Source organism: Colossoma macropomum, unplaced genomic scaffold, assembly GCF_904425465.1.
Source record: "Colossoma macropomum unplaced genomic scaffold, Colossoma_macropomum, whole genome shotgun sequence".
In the NCBI taxonomy this organism is placed as follows: domain Eukaryota; kingdom Metazoa; phylum Chordata; class Actinopteri; order Characiformes; family Serrasalmidae; genus Colossoma; species Colossoma macropomum.
This window is the reverse complement of record NW_023494787.1, coordinates 44,136,404-44,159,052: the sequence shown is the minus strand read 5'-3', so window position 1 is coordinate 44,159,052 and position 22,649 is coordinate 44,136,404. Positions and strand designations below refer to the sequence as shown.

At 38.6% G+C, this 22,649-nt stretch overlaps 1 protein-coding gene across 2 annotated transcripts in view; it reads left to right on the top strand.

The window, feature by feature from the left end:
* Positions 1-22,649, top strand: part of trip10a (thyroid hormone receptor interactor 10a) — a 42,663-nt gene that overhangs the window by 633 nt on the left and 19,381 nt on the right. For both annotated transcript variants that reach the window (XM_036567520.1, XM_036567519.1), the window contains exons 2-8: positions 9,251-9,366; positions 16,399-16,455; positions 16,882-17,029; positions 17,473-17,535; positions 19,773-19,877; positions 20,936-21,064; positions 21,186-21,332. In XM_036567520.1, coding sequence (XP_036423413.1) covers positions 9,251-9,366; positions 16,399-16,455; positions 16,882-17,029; positions 17,473-17,535; positions 19,773-19,877; positions 20,936-21,064; positions 21,186-21,332 — 765 coding nt within the window. The remainder of the gene's footprint in view (positions 1-9,250; positions 9,367-16,398; positions 16,456-16,881; positions 17,030-17,472; positions 17,536-19,772; positions 19,878-20,935; positions 21,065-21,185; positions 21,333-22,649) is intronic.

The following is a 22,649-nucleotide window of genomic DNA, read 5'->3' as shown; positions in this document are numbered from 1 at the left end:
TTCAATAGCAGCCTCAAAACTGACTTCAAAATCTCTTGGAGTTAGCTACTGGCTAACACTAGTTAGCTCCGCCAGTTAGCAAAAACTTGAGAATGCGCCAAACGTTATAAAACGATATTTTTCTACATTTAAGTACGTTAACTAGATATATGTTAGGTTTAGTGAGGCTTTACCAGCTAATTTACTTGCAAAAGTGTAGGATGGCCGCTTTCTGCCTCCCTGGTTTTCACTTGGACCTCCGACGGAACGTTATAAATAGTTGGGATGCTTGACTGAGGATGTTAGCTAACTAACAAACTTGGCTAGCTGTTTTTCCACGAAGCTGGAGTCAGTTTATCAGTCGCCAGCTTCTTGTTCGAATTTTCCCGTTCCACCTTAAATGGTGCAACGGTTACATTCTGGCCTCAGGCGCCAGAATAGAACTGCTGCTCCATTTAAGGTGGAACGGGAAAAGTAGAACAAGAAGCTGCGAATAAGAAGCCAACTTCAGCCTCGTCTGTTTTTCGAGATTTTTACTTAACCTAGCTAGCTAAGCTACCTTATATACCTAGTTTACCTAGCTGCCGTTTGTATGTCATCGGTTTGTTGTTGTTGTTATTGTTTTTGTCGTCGTTTTTCAGAGCTGTGGCAAAAGTTAGGAATTCAGCTAATCCTGTTTGTTCGTTCTCTTGGCATTCTTGACGTTGTGGGCACTGAATTTTCTGTCTCTGGAGTCTTTTCTTGTCCCTTGAACACCTCCAGGATCTTTTTATGTCTTCCTAAAAATAAGATCTAAGACTTAAGATCCGTTTTTGGTGGCTTTGGTGTAGTTTATTGGGCTCAAAACAGGATTGGGCTTCATAATTAAGATTTCCTTCTGCGTCATGATTATTATTCAGTTGTTGCAGTTATTTTTAACGAATTAATCAATAGCAGCCTGTAGAGCTGGTAGTTTGTCACTGGACTGTGTAGGGGTTCACCAATATGGGGATTTAGCTTCTATAGCAGTGATCACCAAGCCTGCTCCTGGAGATCTACCTTCCTGCAGAATTCAGCTCCAGATCTAACATACCTGATCTAACTGATTAGGTAGAATGATTATCTGGATCACATGTCCAACCAACATTGGAAGTGATCTCTTTAGGAAGGTAGATCTCCGGAGCAGGGTTGTTGGCCATTGTTCTATAGCATTTCAAATGCAGTACAATAGAAAAGTAGCCCAGTGAGATGTTCTGTTATTCTGGAGTATAATAAAGATGTCCTCAGATATTGGTTTAAGATAAGATAAAATAACCCTTTATTAGTCCCACAGTGGGGAAATTCACAAAATATCGGTCAAATCTTAACATCTGTCTGATGCTGATACTTCTCAAGCGATTATCTGCCAACACAGATACTATTCTGATATCCTTGTATGTCCTTTGTGCTGTGATGTTCGTCCTGTATCAGTATTTTAGTGTCATCCCCCTTTTTACATTCACTCTATTTGAATTAGGTGTCTCTGTCACTCGTCCTATGGTCCTACAGGCACAACATGGTCAACCAAACCTGCTCCTGTCCGAGTGCCTGCAACAGTATGGAAATGGAGCATTACACAGAAGTGGGTGGGGATTTTCTGACCCCATTACGCTGGCTCCCTCTGGGCCTCTGTCCTCTGTCCCCTTTCCATCTTCTGGGCTACAGCAGCAGCCTAATTAGTTTTGCCCTAATTCGGTGGCACATCATCCAGTCCATGTCCCTGTGTTTATATTTGGTGTTGCACGGCACAAGGCAGTTTGCTGCTACCGAAACAGAGATTTGTGAATGGAGTCAGCTGGCCTGTCCAGTGAAGTTACACCAGAGTTGTACCTGTGAGATTCTACCATGCATCATCCCCATAGTGGACAGCAGAAGGAACTTAAAGGGCCCATATCATGTACAACAGAATGTAGGAATGTTTTTTTTTATAATAAGAGTTTGATTATAATATGTAAACACTGTTAAAGTTACAAAGATACGCTTCTGAATTCGGAAAATGGAAACTAAGCTGCGAAAACAGGACAGCTTGTTTTTGAAATAACTGTTTTTGTGATGTCACAACACTTGGAAATATACCATCTACTTAAAATTAAACATTTTAAATATTACCACTCTGAATGACTTTGATTACATCACAGTGATTGAATTATGCTGAAATTTTGAAATAAGTAGGTGTAATGTCTATTTAAATTTCCCGACTTTAAATTTAAGATGTTATTGAATAATGTAGGTTATAATCAATATTGCAGCTCTTGCAATTGCCCTCTTTCACATTGCATTCAGCTCTGAGTATACATCAGAAACAAAACTAAAAATACAAAAAAATCCAGGATATTAGCCCTTTAAGGAGTACTGGAGCACCTTCACAGCTTTTATTCCTGCATCTGGTGCGCTCCTCATAGCTGGAAGTTTTGGATGAGTCAGAGTGATATGAATCAGCCAAGGCAGAGACGAAAGGGAACGAGGAAAGGAGGCTGTTCTCATTAGTCTGGACTTGGTTTACGCCCTCTCTAAGCAACATCCAGCCTAATTGGTTTAGTTTGTGTTTAGTCATTAGGTGCCATTGACTTGAATACGCCACGGCATCTGTCCACTGCTTCCCTGTTAATCCACTCGCTATTTTTGGCAGGTTCCAGCTTGCTCTTCTGTTGTGTACAGTGTCTGTGTGAACTAGTGCACTGGTCCCGGAGAGCGTGCCAATATTTGCATGACTGTTTTCTACAAGGCTTTAAAAATGTAGCGCAGTAGGATTCATATTAAGTTGTTATAGCAGCATGACTAACAGAAGAGACATTTGCCAAGGACTTTGACTGGGATGATGTGTCCGACAAGGACTTGCTGAGCTACTTTTGTTTATTCTCTGCAGGCTCTGCTAGAGCAATTTGCTCTTTTCTCTGCTAGGGAGGGACAACCTAGTGACAATAACAGGGTAAAAGAAAATAAGGGGAGGGGTCAGGACCAAGCTGGACAATGCTAGAGATAAGAGGGCTTCTGTAATTAGGTTGTTTACGATAGGGTTTAAAAGTCTTGATTGAACTCTTGGAAGGCTGATGCTGTGTTGGTGTTAGTACTGTGGAAATCATCAAGTAAACCAGGATATGCTGCTTCATAACATGACCCAGTGACTGGCCTGGCCTCAAAATTTTTTCTTTCTCTCGCTTTCATTTTCCTTGTCGGTCTACAGAGTGGTTATTCTGTTGGGGTCGGTCATGCAAATTGCAGAATATTCTGTTAACATCCATCGTGTAAAGCAGACAAAATTTTTGATGTGTTTCAGCTTTGTTGCAGTGATCTTAGGAACTTATGTAAATACAGGCTGCCTTTGCTAAATATTTTGCTTTGTCATTTGACTCTGAGACAGTGAGTCAGATACTGTTTTTGCATTTTTTGTTCACTTTCCTTGTCAAACAACCAGAAATTTAGAAATTTGGCTGGACATTTGGTTTCTGGTTCAGAGGCCAGTTGCAGTTATTACCACCTGATTGCAGCATTTTTTTTTCCTAAGCTTGTATAGTCATGTTCATGTTGCAACAAACAGAATGGCACCATCATCAAACCTGCATAAAAAGAGCTGCGTTTGATTTCCTGTTATGACGTGCAAGCTATTCTGTGTGTGATTCATGAAACTTTTTTGTAAGATGGGGAAAAAAAGCAGAGATTTGAGGACGAATAATGAATCAGTGCTTCAGTGCGTGAAATCAAGCGCCAGTCTACCAGGACCTCATTTACTTAGCATTAACATGAAGCAGGACCTAGTTTATGGCTGATATTTTGGTAGGAAGCCAATAAAATGATCGCTTTTACAGCTCATGAGCCAATGGCTGTGCTCATAGGCGGAGTTTGAGGTCGAGCACTGAGTGCGTAGCTCCCCCTACTGACCAAACTTTTTGTTGTTAAAATTACAATGACTGAAAAGAATAAAATGTGAAATAAACAAAACATCTTTGTTTGTTTTTAATGGTAGAATGATGTGATTTGTGTAGTGAGATTGCTCTCCTAAAATAACATATTTAAATGCTGTTTTATTGCAGGGATGCTTCTGCTCAAGCTGTGTTTTGTGTTGTTTGCTTTGTGGGCAGTTTTAATAGTATAAATCAATAGGACAGTGTAATGTCTTTAAATGAAATACAGAATACTTTGCAGCATTTGTTTACACCAAATCAAGAATATCCACTTTTGTACTTGATTGCCATGTGCACAAATTATTAGTATTATTGTTATTGACTATTTTTATTCTTACTTTTGGAGTTATAGATATTGATGATAATAGTTTTGGTTTGACCGTACGAATATGCCAAAGAGGAAATTGATGAATAAAAAAACTGTGAAATTGGCATGCACTTATTTTACAACCAGATTTGACTACTTGCAGTTTTATAAGGATCGATGTGAACCAAAAGCGTTTTCATCTGCTGGGTTGGGGATCTGGTATCAGCTTCCGACACCCCGCCCACATGTAAATGTGGCATCTGATATTTTTGCACACTAAGTTGGCCACAACTATCACAATTCTGTCAGTGCCATTCTGATTGGCTACCTGGTTTGGCAGCTTTTATCAGTCTGATTGGGAAAAAAAAAACATAAATGCAAGTACCTGCCTGCTCGTTTGTTTCCAGTGAGTTTGTTTTGCTTGCAACCTCATTTTGAGAAATCGCCTGCCCCCTCAGTCAAACAGCCTTTCTTGACAAAGTAAGTGCTTCTTGGATGTGTTAAGCGACGAAATGCACCAGACTTTCTGACGATAGGCAGAAGTCTGGCTTGTGAGACAAGTTGGGAGCTACTATGAATCAACATCCAGGAGGCAAGATGGCTAATCAGGTGATTTGGCCGCTTATGGCTTGTTCTTTTACTAGCTGCATAAAATTAACAAAAAACACCATTAAGGTACTTAATTGTTGGATAAAATTTTGTAGTGATGTAGGTAATGAAGGCATATCAGTATCAGTGGGTGTCAGTGCTGATAACACTGTAATATATCTATCCTAAAATAAGTCACTCACACTGTGATGTGATATTGTTAGGTGTGTTTCTGTCGGGTAGCTTACTTTTAGATGCCCATCTTCAGGGAGGTGCTTCAGTCAGACATTAAAGCTCGTTTTAAAGATTGGTACGTTTTACCAATACTAGTATCTGCTGATACTCAGTGGTTCAATATTGGTATCAGAATAGAAAGAGTGGCCTTGTGGTATCTCTATTTCCTGGAGTTTGAGTTCATTATGGAAACCAGGGCTGCCCAAAGTACCCTTGTTACCCTGTCCTGACCCCCTCACCCAAACATATTTTTATACTTATGTGACTTTATTAAATTCATGGTTTTCTTTTAAAGGACCCATATAATGGAAAATCAGATTTCCTGCACCTTTTTAAAGATAAAAGTTAGTATATCTGCCCATTCAGGCTGAAGTTATAAGGAGTGTTTCAGCTTGGACTGCTTTTTGAAAATGGCACAGTACAGAGAAGCCAATCAGAACAGAGCTTCTTTACATACATCAAACTTGTAGGAAGAGTAACAAAAACAGCCTGTTTAATTCTACGGGATGATTATTATTGGTGAGTTTATGTAACAAATTGGTACATAAATTCACACAATCATTGTAAGTCGACCTCAAGGGAGATGAAGGAGGAAAATGTAGAGCCCTTTTAACTTGTATTTTTGAAGTGAGTTAGTCACAAAATGTAGTGTATAAAATCCATTTTTAAAAACTCGATTTGAAACCTTCATAGCTTCTTTATCTGTATATTCGTTTAGTCATTTTTGGCCCTCAGACCACCATTAATCAGTAGCACTGTTCTTCTCAGAAGCCTTTATAAACGTCGACTGGCTTTGCTACATGTGACTGTTGTTTTGAGTGAAGTCTAACTGTTTTCTTGCAAATGAGTGGGTTGTGTGTGGGCGATGAATTCTTTATTTGTTCAGTACTTATTGACTCCATTTTGAGATGTTGAGGAGGAGGAGTTAAGGACATGGACCAGCTTGTTTGGAATCTGGCCCTAAAGGGTCACCCCACGCCTCCTCCTACTGTAGCCAGGCCCTCGAAGGTGTGTGCTGTAAGGGTGGGAAGCATTTCTCGATATCATCACTCACACGCAGACATGCCTGTGCTTGAAGTGCTCACACACACACACAGCCTAGCCAAAAAAGGAACCGAAAAACAGGAGAGCTGGAGAGAAATGCCAGAGCAGTCCTCCTCGCTTTCAGCAGAGACTTTTTTTCTGCACAGAGGAGGAAAAGTGCTGACCAGTGTTTAACAAATTAGCTTGGTTTTTCCGGTGGGGTTTTGCTCAGTAGGAAATAACATGCCCTGCTATCTATCTATCTATCTATCTATCTATCTATCTGTGTGTGTGTGTGTGTGTGTGTATGTATGTATGTATGTATGTATATATATATATATATATATATATATATATATATATATATATATATACACACACACACACACACACACACACACACACACACACACATCAGCAAAAAAGTCATCCTCTGCAGTGTATAATATCACCAAAAGATTCAGGGAATCCAAAGAAATCTGTGTGTAAAGGTCAAAGCCTAAAATCACAACTGAATGCCTGTGACCCTCAATGCCTCAGATGGCACTGAACTAATAAACAGCATGCCTCTGTGATGGATATCAGCACGTGGGCTCAGGAATAACTTGGCAAACTGTTGTCGGTAAACACTGTTCATCGCTGCATCCACAACTTCAACTCCTTGAGACCACCGGTGGTTCCAAAATGCACTTTGTCATATTCTTCATAACTTTCATATTTCATAAGCTACATTCAAAAGGTGGGTGTCATATGAGAGCTGTAACTGTCTTCTTTCTAGTCAAATAGATGGGCGATGTCCACAAATCTGGACTATAAACTATAAACAGATGGCGTCTCTTCAGTGATCTGCTCTGTAAAAATGATTTTTATAAAATAAAACAAAGAGGATCTAAGATTTCTGGCTTTTAGCAGTAAATTGCAAGCATATAGCAATATGTGTATGATCATAAAACACGTGTTCTGTTAATTTGAGGGGAGCTTTTGCAAAAAAAAATTAAAATAAAATTATATTTATTTCATGCAGTTACTGAATAATTTGCCCTACGATTTGGTCATGTAAATTCAGATGGACAAGCCAAAATATACCCTGGAGAATAAGAGGTGAAGACTGTACTACGCATAGTGGAAGTCATGGCAACACTGTCCAGAAACACCTCCAACTTCTCTGGGCTTCAGCTCTTCTGAAATGGACTGATGCATCATGGAAATTACGAATCTGATGAGTCAATATTTCAGATTGTTCGTGGAAATACATCGTGTTCTCTGGGCCAAAGAAGAAAAGGATCATCCAGACTGTTACCAGCATAAAGTACAAAAGCAAGCGTCTGTCATGGTTTGGAGCGAGTGAAGATGTACAAAAAACAAGTTCATAATCCTGAATCTATTGAAACATGGCAGGAAATAGGGAAGACTTCCTGTGTCCTGTCTGACAGAGATTACTGTGTGGCCTCAGACTTCTTCCTCTGCTCCTGTGGAGAACCTGGGAGAAATTTACGCCCGTCAGGAAGCCCTCCCTCAGATAACAGGGCCGAGGGTCAAGGGTTATGAACATGTGGGGAATCCCTGGAATGTAGGCTGTAATGTGGGGGCAGATACAGCAAGATGCGTTATCACCAGCTCTGTAATGGCACACACTCAGTATCACAGTATGCAGTAAGAGTGGACGGTATGGCAGAAATATCACAATAAAATAGGGATGTGCGTTCTGACTTATTTTCAGATCCCACTGTCCATTAGAGTTCTTGAACAGATGTCCAGTTAACCACATGGAATGGAAAACAACACTAAAAAAATAATGTAGGCCTGTAGGCTTATCTTTGTAGGTGACAGCACTGATGTAGCACACAGTATAGCAGCACACAGAAGAATACAAAATAGCATGTTGCATTATTTAAAAACAGCCGAGGGACGCTGGTAGATATTCGCGCTGGATGAGTTCTGTCTTTCAGAGTATCAGAGTACAATATAACACATTTACTCGACAAACACAATCAAAACCAGTGTTTTCAGTACAAAACTTAGCAAATACCAAAATGGTGATTCTAGTATTGGAATACAGGCATATTTTATGGTTATTTATGTACTTGTGCACGTCCCAACACAGTATATCAAAAGACACAATATGTAGTAAGAACAAACGAGAGAAAATTAAGAATAGGAAAAAATTAAGAAAATAAATTGTCATCCAATCAGCTAATTGTTACTATGCACTTTGTGCAGATACTGGGGTAATGATGCAGTCATGATGCCATTGTACACTACCATTTAAAAGTTTGAACTCACTTGTCATAGTAATAATTGCAGTTAATTTAGGCAGTAATGCCGTAGTGTATATTGAAATGCTATAAGCTAGACACCAGGAGGTACTCGTTATATTCACTATTTTATTTTTTAGGAACAGCAAAAAGTTATTAAATAGTAAGTGATATACTGTAGCTATCTGTTCACATGAATTTTTTAGATGTTACTTCATTTTTAGCATTTAGAGCTTTCTCAGGCATTTTAGAGTCATTTACAGGTCTGTTTATCCTTCTTGTCAATTCTAATGTTCCTTCATTTTTGAAGGAATCCCAAAAATACATTTTCTTCTGCATTTCAATAAGGTTTAAACGAGCCCTGTGACCACAAAGTGTGGAGAAAATGAGACCAATAAAATGAATTGCTTTGTTGACACAATCGTCTTCAATTGGGCACTTTTTTCTAACTAAGAGAATGCAGAAGCTTGCCAGCATAATTTTGCTAGTTACATGTAGTAGCTAGCTATCATTGTGCAAGTATCTAATGAGCTAACAGTTCATTTGTACTTATAATAACCAAACTAAACATTTTCTTATGGGTGAAATGATCTGTCTATATACCTGAGTGCACTGCCAAAGTATATCCTATAAATAGGAACCTCTGCCCATGTTTTACTTGAGGGCTGGGGCTTTTCCTGCTCTAGCAAACCAGTGATTTGAGTTGAATCAGTTCTGTTTGAGCACCATCACCAAAATGTGCAGGAATCCCTCCAGGGCCAGATTTCCCCATCCCTTACTTAGAAGAGCATATTGTTAAGTAATATGTCACAGTACCGTTAACATATTGTCATATTTCCCACAGTTAGTGTCCAGAATTTCCATTTTGATGTGTACTGCATGTGACATTGAGTGTTCCCACTACAGCTTGCATTTGTGCTAAATCTGTCTTGTTCTCCTTGCAGGATCAGTATGACGTCATTGAAAAGCACACGCAGTCTGGGTTGGATCTGGTGGAAAAATATATAAAATTTGTTAAGGAACGCACAGAGATTGAGCAAACCTACGCCAAGCAACTAAGGTGAGCAGTTTCGCATTCTTAGCTAACCAGTCAGTATAGACAATGTGTGTGGATGTGTCTGTGCACATGGAGGCCTGCAGCACTGTGAGTGTCTGGTAGCAGATTGTGAAATTGATGTTCGGTCTTATGACTGGTTTGGGGCAAAGCTGAACTTGTCTGCTCTGCTGAAAAATGGGGTTGGCTTCAGCCCAGTGCAACTGGAGACACTACACTTATTCTCAACTGTGCGCAGATGTCGCTCTCTCTTTCTGCCTCCCTCTATTTCTCCCTCTTTTATTATTATTTTTAACATTTATTGCAGTACTGTGCAAAAGTTATTGTTTATTTAATTTCAAGTCGAAACAGCATACTGCTATTATGTCATTTTTTTTAGTGTTTGGGGAAAAAGATATTTATAGGAAACTGACACAGGTGCTTAAACAACTGAATATAAAGTGACATTTTTCAGTATTTAGTGTGTCTGTGCTTTACCTTCCTTACAGCTCCCATTCTTTTCAGGAGACTTTCATTCGAAGTTCAGCCTTAGAAGTTGGTTGCATTTTTGGTTGTCATGATCCATGATCCAGGGTGGTCAGTGCATTGTTCTGAGAACACCAGCAGCTTCTTTGTCCACATCTTGCACATTATGAGTCAGTTTTTTTCAATGATGTTTTGAACCTGACTTTTGGAAACTACTGTTTTTTCACTTTTTATCTCCTTTGACTTTCCACTTCATTATGCAAGTGGATTATCTTGTATCTCCTTTGAAAGTTTTCCTGAAAATGAATAATTTGTTCTTAATGTAAGGGTGGTCTCTGCAGACCCTGATGTCCTTAGAAGCCACTTAAAAATGAGCCAGCAGTGAACAGTGGAAGCCAAATGCAACAAAGAACCCAGAGAATCTAACTGACAATAGGCCCAATCATAGTTTCTTCAAGTTCAGGGGTATCAAACTTAACCACTGAAAGGGGCATATTAAAAAATCTCAGCAAATCCGTGGGCCAGCTGTGTTTTTATTTCATTTTTACTTAACATTTTAGCATGACCTGAACGGGCCATTGTTTATTCAATATATGCCAAAACTGCAACAGCAAAATAGGCATTGAATACTTATTTATTTAGTAATTATACAGAAATAATTCTAAATAAAAATAAATTGTTTAAGGTATTTTTTCTCATAACTGACTATTTGCTTGATCTAGAGACCAGGTATCTCTTTTTTGTGTAACCGCTGGCCCATAGATTGTTGTTGGAGGAAGGGGGTCAGAACACACACTATGTTGCAGTGCATGCTGGGGACTGTAGTGCATATCGGGGTGAAACGGGCCAACAAGAACAGAAAATTAAAATAATTTTGAGGGCCGAATAGGACTGAGTCATGGGCCTGGTGTTTTACACATGGGTTGTAGTTAAATGAATACAAAAGTAAACCTTGAGGAGGAATGTTAAGTGCAGTAAATAAAGCATAATAAACAAACAGTAAACAAAAACACACAGTATGGTTGTGCTTGAGAAAAATGAAGCGTGAGTGCAGAGTATGGCTGTCATTATGGATTATATAATAAATTAGTAATCTGCTGATTATTTTAATGAAGTCGTTAGATTGAGTGATCAGAACTTACAAAAAGGCCAAACAATAAAACTGAACGAATACAAACCATGCAGAGCCTTTTAGAGTTTCTGAAATGGGCTGTCGGAAACAGATACGCTAAGGCGGCTTTTGAAAAGACTTACAAAAAGAACAGGAAAGGGGAATTCCATCAGTTTTTCAATATTTTTGTAGAATTTGATTGTTAAGATGTAAACAAAGTCACTGTGGTTTGGTGTGAAATGCTCGAATCAAGAGAAACAGAGTCAGAATTGTTCACAGTGGTGATCATAGGAACCAGACGGCTGACGTTTTTAATGACTTTAATAAAACACATAACTTTACTACAAAAACAAGTGAATCATACAGACACTTATACAAAAATGGGAAATTTCATCAAAATTTCCCTTTAAGAGGTTGTGACAAAGCATACGTGTAAAAGAGTGTAAATCAGGCCCTGTTTTTACCGTAAGAGAAAGCAGTTGAGTTTAATGGTGGCATGGGGGGGGGGTTAAGTTTTTCTGCCTCTTTTTCTGCTCTATCTCTCTCAGTCTCAGTCGCTCATTTTCTCTGGCTCTTTCTCACTCTTCTGCTTTCTTTCTTTTTTTTCTTTCTTTCTTTCTCACTTTCTCTGCTCTGTGTCCCTTTTTGGCCTCTATCGCTCTGCTGCCTCACGTGGCTTTTCCTGTGCCCTGACTGCTCACAGAGAGGAGAGAGGAAGTGGGAGCAGACCGGCATATGACTGGGAGGATGTGGTTGATTAGAGTAAAAGAGGAGTGGAGGGAACTTTCTTTTACTGCCTCAGCACCATTTACGTTAAAAGAGAGAGAGAGAGTTTTCAGTGTGTGATTTGCTGAGGTCAGGAGGTGCAGAAACAGCATGATTAACATATACTGTACCTTTTAAGCAGCTGCGCTAAAGTGGAAATGTGTAGTAGATTTGGGTTGAATGACTTTCATTCTTATCGTGATATTATTATTGTAATGCACTATGCTTTTCTGGGCATTCTGTCGATATCATCAGTACTACCTTACGAACACTGCATGTTTTATTAAAAAGAGAACATAATTAGCCCTGTTTCATTTAGTGCAATGCAGTGTGTGATACATTAATTAACAGTCATGTCCAGAATTTTTGATGGCTGTTTTTCAGCTTGGCACTAGTAGTGCATTATGTCTGGGTTAAAGTATTGTGATGGTATCGAATATTGATAATCATGATATGATGGTTTTGCCATATTGCATACCTCTAATACAGAGGTCACTAATAGGCGGACCGCGGTCCGAGTCCGGACCCAGACGTTGTCCTATGCAGACCTGGACCTATAACCGATAAACTATGGAGAATTATTTAATTTCGACAGTGTGGTCCTATTTTAATCGGCGTAACTTCTCTAGCCTTTACGGTACCGCTTTAGCGGCCCAGGAAACTCACAGACCAGTCGCATGCGTTGTACATATCACACGTTACGCTACTCATCCAATCAAATCTGTGCATTACGTTGAGCACTGAGACTCCAGTGACTGTCGCACACACAGGGGAGGGACGCAGTGAGAAACAGCAGTCGGAGAGGAAAGTGACTCAAAGGGAAGTATATTTCACATGGCGTGCTCTAAAAAGAGAAAACTTACAATAAATGTAGTTGAAATATCACTGAATTTCACTTTATTTGATATAACATTCAGTTGTTGATTGCCAAAGATGTTGATATAACTACTAGGCTACTTCAGTTTACAGTATATGGCACATCATGACGCAAGTTAGACATTATATTAAGTTCCGGACCTTTGCTTAAGGAAATTCTCTCTAACTGGACCTTACTGAATTTTAATTAAAGACCCCTGCTCTAATATATAGTGTAATAATATTGATAATAATATTGAAGTGTGAAAGTTAATACACGAATGAGCAAATCTGAAAGGGAGTTGTGACACCAGAGTAAAAGAGCAATATGGCAAAAATACAGTGTCCAAGTACGTGACGACATTTAACGGTACACAACATGCATCAAAATATTTAGCTTTTCTGTGGTTTGATAAACTGTAACAAACAGAATGCCCCAGTCTTGCTTTATTTTATAAAAAAAAAAAAAAAAACTATAAAAATACAGTGATTTGTATTCAGCCTTTCGCTCGCTGTGCTAAATCCACTCAATTGGAACTAATTGTGCTGTTTTTGTAATGAAACGTGCAGTGAAGTAATGTAAATTATATGCTCAGAAAAATATATTGTGTGATCTAATGAAATTTATCACACGATCAAATATTATCATACTGCCTACCCTACAGTCAATACAAACTTGGTGGATTCAGTATTTTGTGAACAACCAGAGCATAAAAACCGATATCAGCATATATTTTGTATTTCTGTTTTAGATTTTAATTTTATGCTCTCGTAGTTTTAGTAAAATGTGACTGTTTAGACTGATATGGTTGCCAGCTGTAGTAAGTGGGTTTATCCTGCTCTTGTGAATAACTTTCCAGCAGCCAGTAAATGGCCAATACTTTTAGCCCAAATTTCCCCCTTTTTGATGTAAACTAGGCAGTCCTAATCTTAGATAGAGCTTACCTATCCAGTACCCTCACTGGTCACAAGGCTTATGTAGTTTTGTCATGAAGCAGGCTGGGAGTGTTGGACAGAGGCTGTCAGTCTGTTGATATCTGAATATCAAGCCAGACAGTTCTTAGATTTGTCTGGTCAGCAGTTTTTAAGCTGTATGTTTTCATTATATTTCTATCTTGTTTGCTTTAGTTTAAACTTTGCTTGATGTTTAATGTAACACTCAATTTTAGGATCATACAGACATGTTTAATGTATGTAAGTTGTGTTCTGGGACTTAAAGCAGTGTAAATATCGGAACACTGGGATGGAGCTACCCAGAAATCATTGCACTGTACCTCTTTTTGCGTGTCATGCAATGTTATTCTTGTGCTAATTCAAAAACATTTACCTAGTCTGTATTACTCTTATAGTTTAAGAGCAGAAAACTCAGTGCAACTGCTGTCTGAGGTTTCTGTTTACTGTTGGGAGATTGAGATTTTGAATGGCCAGTGATGTTGACAAAAGAGACAGACGTAACATATTTTCACAGATACCGATAGTCATAGGTTGTTGGTAAGGGCTGATATCGGCCCACTGATGTATTGGGAGAGCTCTACTGTTAATCCATTGATTATTGAATCATAGCAAATTTACAATTTACGAACATCTGTTTGTCAGTTTCACTTGAATCATGTTTTTTTTTTGTCTTCAGTTTTCATGTACAGTGGGGTCCAAAAGTCACCACATTGAAAGTCCAGGATTGTTTTTTTTTTTTCATTTAAGCCTGGAAATAAACAACAAAGTTTTAGAAAGTGAAGAAAACTTTAATTAAAGTGAAGCAGAAACATTGTGCACGAGGCTATTTCTAGGTCACCATTCAAATTTAAGCAAATTTGTGACCTTGACTGTGCTAAGGCCTTTGTACAATAAGGTCAGATTTCTTCTTCTTCTTCTTAAAGTGCGCGCTGTCATTTAAAGCAAAAGGGTTACATACCAAATAGTAAGAACATTTTAAAGATTCTACTTTTTACTCAAAATGTTCTGATAAGATCTGTACCTGAATACTATTGAATTAGAAAAGACTGCAAAGTAGAAGCATTTTCACTTGTGCTCTCAGAATTTGGGACCCAGCTGTGGAATATGTGAGCTTATGTTTGATATAGTTTTAAAAAATCATAATACTGAGTACGTGTAGTCTTCGTATTGTTACACTCATAGTTATGTAGTTACATAAAGTCTACCTCCCTTTGGTTGATCCCTCCTTCTCTTTCTTCCCAACCGCCTCCCCCTCCTTGTCTCAAAATCATCTAGATTTGCCATCGCAGACGTTGCCCTGCACACTAGAAAGCAGGTTGCACTATTTTCAAACCTTGAAATAAATAATTGATGTTACCAGTGTCTATATGTACTGATACAGTGACATTTTATTTTGAATTTTGAGGAAGCACTTATACACAGCCACACTGAATCTTGCTTTAAACTGGTCTGAAAAGTCAAATTAGTTCGGTTTCATTGGACACAACTCCTATAATATAGTGATGAATCAGAAACATTTATTTTATTTGATTTTGATTTCATTAAATGGTTCAAATTTTAGTTAATTTGACCTTTTCATTTGACGACTGTTTTGTGTTCATCCAAGTAAGGTCAGCATCATTGTATATAAAACAGGTTCAGCAGCTTTGCTATGGAAATACACATCAACTATTGTATACATGCAAATATGGCTAAGAACCACGTGTCATTTGAGGCCAAATTCTAATTAGAGTTTAAAGATAACAGTGGCGGCCTGTCCTGCTTGGGTTTGCAAGTCGGTTACTTTTCCTTTGCTTGTTGGCTGTGGGCAATAAAATTGTTTGGCAGATTTGTTTTGTTTGAAAATGTCTGCTTATGCATTCAAAGCTTAGCATGTCTGGCATGCTCGGTGAAGAAAACCAGGCAATGAAATGAAAGATCAGAATATAAATATTCAGTGAATTGTGCTTGTATGAATTAGCAACACATTCAGAAGCTCAGTTTTTATGTATTGCCAATGATACTGTCAATCTGAGATTGAGTGAGTTGATATTAAGCAAAAGTCATAATTTATAAAGACTTTGAAACCATGCTCATAAGAATATACCATAATGTCAGCAGTATAAGATTATAGAGTCATTTGTGCTGACATTTTTATTAGAGACAGATTTTCTTTTCATTTGATTCTTTTGACTGATGACCAGCAAGCCTAAAATCAGAGGTGCACTCTTTCAAAATCTCAATTATGAGACACAGTCCTGGTTCTTAAATCTGATTGAGTCACGTTTGAAGCCACTGTAAAATACCTGGTATACACACAGTATGAGTGCACACATCAACAGAGTTCTGTATTAATGCACCAAGAGCAAGTGCTCTTTGTATGGACTGTTGAATGCAGTACTGATAGGTGAGGCCAGACATCAGTGAGGAATATGAAGTAAATGTCCCAAAACTCTATTAAACATATTCTAGTTAAGAACCTGAACATTATCTTTGTGACTATATGACCAAAAACAAAAAAATTGATGAAATGACTGGAATATGTAAAAATGGGCTATTATGTTTCTACATGCTAAAGTTCTGAAGTTTAATTTTTCTCATTAGTAGCCCAAGTTGAGACAAACAAAAGTGCTATGACCAGGGCTCACTTTGCCTCTGTGTACCTCAGTAGCTCTCAAAAGACGTCGCTGCCTGCCAGGGACGAAATAGTTGTCTGTCTTATCGCTTGCGGATGTTTGCTTTCGATATGGTATGTTGCAGTTGTGCTATCATTCTCTTTACAGTGGTCCAGAACACCACTTTTTCAGTGTAGGTCATCTGTGAACAAGTGGACAGGCAAATGGGTGGAGTGTAAGGGCCCAGTGACATCTTTGCTGATGATGTTTTTGTTTCTGTTCATATCTCTACAGGAATCTAACCAAGAAGTACAGTCCCAAACGAGGCAGCAAGGAGGAGCACGAATGCAGGTAATTTGGTGAATTTTATAGCTTACACAGTCATAATCATGAAAGCATCCTGAAACCTTGACTGAAATAACTGGTTTGGGCAGAGCTGTTTGGTTTTTGCCCTGAGTGAGTGATCAGGAGCACCTGTGGGGTCTAAATGAGATCAGGCTGAGGATGTGGCAGAAACAGCTGCACGGCCATGCAAATAGCTTTAATAGGCAGCCTCTGGGAAAGAGGAAGGAAGCTGCAGATGGAAATGAGGTCCTATTGAGATCTGCCTCACTATTCACCTTTATCTGGAGTGAAATCAGTACTAACACTCATATCTACATCTGTGTCTTTCCTTTTGTGTCACTCTCTTTGTTTTCTTTTTTCTCTTTCGTTCTTTCTTTGGTTATTTGTTTCTTTATCTGTCTCTTTCTTTCTCTTTCTGTGCGTGTGTGCAAGGTTTTCAAATCACCAGTCCTTCCTGGACATTCTGAACGAGATGAATGACTACGCTGGGCAGAGAGAACTGATTGCTGAGAACATGATGATGAACATCTGCATCGAACTCACCAAGTACCTGCAGGAGCTCAAACTGGAGCGCAAGACGGTGAGTGAGTGAGTGAGTGAATGAATGAAGGAGAGAGAGCAGAAACTGGGCCATGCTTAAAATAAAGTCAGCAGTGGGATGGATGGGTGGAGAGGAGACAGGGAACTGGAGGGAGGGAGGGATTGTGGAGGAGGAGGGGCAGTGTTGTGGTTAGAAGGAAATGTAAATGTTGAGCACCATGTAGGGGGAACGCATTGTGCTTGTGTCACTTTAGATGTTTAGAAGAATGTTTTGGACTCTGCCGTGTTTTGTTATTCCGTTGTCACATTCCAGAAGATACTAGACAGTGCATTGCAGACATCGCTTGGGACTTTGGGGGTGGTGGTGGGGGATGTGCTGTTGTGGCCAAACTGTAATAACAATAGTTTGTTTATCTCTGTCTTCCTTTATGTCCTTTTTTGGCTCTTTTTCTGTCTCTCTGTCTTTCTCTTTTACATTTTTAGCATCTATCAGACGGCAAAAAGGCTCAGCAGTCTCTGGAGAGCACCTACAAGCAGCTTGACAATGTAAGTGTGCATTTCCATCTGCAATGATGGTTTACAATGCCCTGTTGTGCCGGATCCATGTGTGAAGCCCCTCATTGAGGCAGGCAAACAGGGCCCAGTCTGGGACTGATGAGCTTGTTTTTCTGTGATTTGGATGTGATGACTGACTGTGCAGAGTGAGCTCTCTTTGTCTACATGCTGTATTGCCTCTGTTCACTGTGACATTGTCTGCTGTGAGTGAATTGAATGTGTAAAAAGGCAGGGTGGGGTGGGCGGTTCATTGTTTATGTGCTCTTTGTGCTGTTTGTCAAAATGTGTATTATCAATGGACATAAGGGCTCACATGGACAGCATTTTACAGGCTTCCAATGTTTGTGGTATTTCTGAACGAGTACTTAAATATTTACACTCAAAACTACCCTCCAAGACAGGAATATTTACAGTTCATAATTAACCAATTAATCCATTTTAATTTTTTACATTGGACGTCCCAAAGATGACAAATCTTGTTCAGGATTGATGACTTGTATTTTAGGGTTTTATAAAGAGTTTGGTGGTATCCACTTTCTTCAAACCATCAAACCATTTCCACATTCAAACCATCTATCTAACACAGGGGTCCTCAATCCTGGTCCTGGAGATCTACCATCCTGGAAAGTTCAGCTCCAACACACACAGGTCATATAGTTAGTTGCCCCTGAAGGCCTTGATTACCTGGATCAAGTGTGTTAGATTAGGGTTGGAGCTACACTCTGCAGGGTGGTAGATCTCCAGGACCAGGATTGGGCACCCCTGATCTGACAATTGCTAAAGGTTAAATAGTGCTGCTAAATAGGACAGAGGAGCTGGTTAGCATTAGCTTAGCTAGCATGATAAAAGCTCTTCATACCAAGGAATGTTTAGTTCTGGTTAACTAAAGCACTGACACAAGTTTAGATGATGATTATGATGATGATTCGAATCTGAGGGAGTGAAGTTGAGCAACTGGGACAGAAAGGTGAAATTAAACCTGTTCTGTGGCGTTTAGATCTGTAGCCTGTTTAGATTAGCTAAGTGAACAGGCTACAGACCCAAACACCACAGCGCAGACTTGATTCAGACTAACTTTTGCTCTGTTGACGAAAGTGAATTTTTGTAAGAAGATGATAAAAATGAACGTTTGAGAGAGCAGACGTCGGGTGATTGGTGCTGGAGTGTCAAAGCGGAGTTTGGGGCGGTAGCATTTGGCTAAGCTAACAATAGCTTCCTTAGCAGGCCAGATGAGCCAAACATCACAGCACAGGCTTGGCTCCAGCTGATGCTAAATGACACCTGTTTAGAGGATATCTGAGAGCACAGAGTCGAGCGACTGGTGTTAGAGTAAAAGCCGAAATCAGACGTGATCTGTGGTGTTTGTAGCTCTTAGACGTCACTTAGTCATGCTCTGTTTTTTTGAGGTTTTTCCTGCCTCTGATTTTTTCCCCACTTTTTATCTCTTTCTAGTGCCATCAGTGAGATCCCACACCACTGATCAGTGACCCCTCTAAAATATAAATGGGTGGAATGTGTTTATTTGGTTGTACAGATGTGGAATGGAAATTTCACATCATAGTTTTGAAAAACTGTCATCATTTTTCAGTATCAAGGTTACCAATATACCTCGTTACCACTTTACCACCAAACCTTGTTTTTTACGCTAAATTTGTATAGATTTGCGGCCATTCATAAAGTATTGGAGCTAATATTGGAGCTGTGTTGTGACTGTGTCTGTCTCGCAGCTCCACTGCGGCTAAACGACTACCTGTGAAAGAGCTCAGCTTCTTTAGCTGTATGTTCAACAGTCGAAGCTGTAGCCAACCAAATTAACATGTATTTGGCTAATTCCTTTGTTTAAATATTGTTTGCCGTTTTAATATCTTTGATATTGTTTTAATGTCAATAACTGTCTTTCCTGGTGTTAGATTTTTTGTTTAAAACAAAAATGAACAACGTTGCGCTGTCAATAATCCACAAGAGTGTTGTAGAATTGATCTGAAAGGTTAACAAAAGGTTAAACAAAACATCTGTATACTAAATAAGGATAAATAAGGAAATGAATACCAACATAAAGAACAAATATTTGAGTATTCAGAATATTGGATTGCAGGATTTTCCTTTGAGAAGTGTATGGTTAATATTGTGAATTCATTGGTGTGTGTGTGTGTGTGTGTGTGTGTGTGTGTGTGTGTGTGTGTGTGTGTGTGTGTGTGTGTGTGTGTGTGTGTTTGTTTGTTTGTCAGAGTAAAAAACGCTTTGAGAGAGAGTGGAGAGAGGCAGAAAAAGCAGCACAGTATGCAGAGAAGACAGATCAGGACATCAATGCTACAAAAGCCGATGTGGAGAAGGTACTTGCACTCACTCATTCCCAATATCTCTCCCAGCTTATACATCCCAGTGCACTGTGTAACTTTCTTTCCTGATCACAATCAGAATCAGAACTTTTTTATTAACCAAGTTCCAGATGTGCTAGGACCTTTCTCTCCGTGCTGATATCAACATAAATTCCAATACAAATGTAGAAAGAGTGACTTTTTATTTCTCTTAAATTGTTACTGACTTTTAAACTAGTCTTTGTGCTTGGACCCCCTTGTAAACCGATGACCACAGGGTTTAACTTTTTCAATTAAATAAACTTATTATTATTATTATTATTATTAGTAGTAGTAGTAGTAGTGGTAGTATGTATGTATGTATGTATGTATGTATTTATTTATTTATTTATTTATTTATATTACATTTTCCTAGTTATCCTGAGGTCACACCACCTGACTTGGTGAACTAAACTAGCTTAACTGTAACTATTTCTGGAAGAGCTACTGACTTTGGCTTTGAACCATGAAGGTCTTTTTTCTTATGCTCGCTCTTTTTTAAAAGCGTGTCACAATTCACAGACAAAAGTGTTGCAACTAAATACTTTTGAATTTGTCCTATTTTGTGATTATCATTTTTTATGTTACCTAAAATCACACCAACCTATTTATTTAATTTATTTAATTTTTTTTAATAGTTTGCTTAATCTGCATTTATGGTCGGAGAGTCACATCAAATGACATTTTTAGTAATTATGAGGCATAAATGCCAAAATAAATTTAATTTTGATGCACTGAAAATGTATTTGCATAAAGGATATATTGTAAAAAATGTGAATGTCATTTATTTATTGTTTTTTTTAATTATTTAATAGGAAAATAATGGACTAGGACACCAGACTAAATTCTAGTATTGTTCCACTGTACAGCCTTGCTACAATAATATAAAAGAGGTGTAAAGAGTGTTATGTACACACTCATTGTATTGTGATTGTATACGATTATAAAGTACATTCATTCAGTATTTACTCAGCTCCTTGCAAGATGTGCATGTTTGTCTTTCTGCACTAACCAGACTGTTTGTGTGTGTTTAGGCCAAACAGCAGGCGCATATGCGCACACACATAGCGGAGGAGTGTAAGAATGACTACGCTGCCCAGCTGCAGAAGTACAACAAGGAGCAGAGCCAGTTCTACTTCACTGATATGCCTCTTATATTCAATGTAAGCAAAAGCACAGTCATTCTCATTTCCTTGAATCACCTCCTGGCCAAGTATCTGTTAGCTGATGGTTTCCGTGTAGCCTCTATGATGCACTGATAGCATGTTTGTGTCTTTTCTGCAGAAGTTGCAGGACATGGATGAGAGGCGCATGCGGAAGTTAGCACAGGCCTACATCCTGTATGCGGACACAGAGAGGCACGTCATGCCCATCATAGGGAAGTGCCTGGAGGGCATCACCAGGGCTGGCACCAATGTCAACGAGAAGAATGTAAGCCCACCATCCACACACAGGTTTTACACATGGTTTAAGTCCAGTCGGCAGAGTTACTCCCTTTTAGATAAGGCCCATGTGTGCCCATGTTCCAGGGGTGTAAAACTCTGATCTCAGTTAAATTTTTAGCAAATGATTCAATGCATCATAAAATCTTCAATTTTATGCTAGTTTTGTTTCATTTGATTATGTTGTTAAGATTTAGATTTATTTAAAAAAATACACAGTACTCGAATGTGACTGGAGGAACTATTTATACAGTAACAGAGTGGACAAAAAGCAATACGCCAAGTGTTTTTGGGTTTTTAATAGCCAGAATTTTATTTTTTTATTCTATTAGTATATACTTTAATGAATGATTTTATAATGTAGTGTAATCATATATATGTTCCAAAATTGCTGCAGTTAAATCACCACCTTAAGATTGTTGCATTTTCACACACCTACCAATTCTCAAGTGTCTTGCTTTGCATAAGAAGGCAGCTGTAACTTGTTTGTAAATAAAATAACAGGTGCGAGTAAGGATGAGCAGTGCTCCACAAGTGACATCAACAAGTATACACTACTATACTGTACACTACTAATCTAAAACCACCCTTCATTTATTTAATTTCCAGTCAAAATGGCCATTAAGTAAAAATTATTTATTTACAGAAGATATTTCTGAGGAGCTTAGATATAAGATGATCCACTTGCTTAAAGAAAGAGAAAGTCCAAGGAAATAAAGTGAAAAAAGTTAGAAAATAGGACTTGTAACAACCATGCAAGACCTGGTAGACACCAAAACTGCCCCGATCAGATAGACAGCACTTCATGTGATAAACAGAACAAAGCTTTCATGTTTGAGAGAGAGGAGGAAATCAAGCTAAATCAAGCTCAATTCTTGCTTCAGCTGTCAAGACGTCCTTTCTGAGAAAAGGAAATGGACAAAAAAAGAAGAACATTTGCAAATCAAGCAAAGAAGCTGCTGGTGTTCTCAGAATCCAGACCTCAATATCACAATGTGTTTGGGATTATTTGGATTGTGAGAAGCAGAAAATACAACCAACTTCTAAGACTGAACTTACAATGTTCTGTATTAGTTAGTTGTTGAGGCTTCCATTTTTAAAATAAAATTCTAATTTTCCACCTTTTTCTGATGCTGAATGAATAAAATGGATAACTTCATACCTGTATTAACTGAAAGTTTAAAAAAAAATAAAAAATAAATGAAGAGTGGTCTCTGACTTTTGTACTCTACTGTAAGCGGCCACAACTAATGTTATGCTACAAGTGTGCTTCTGAGGTCCATGTCTGTGTAAGCCACCACAAAAG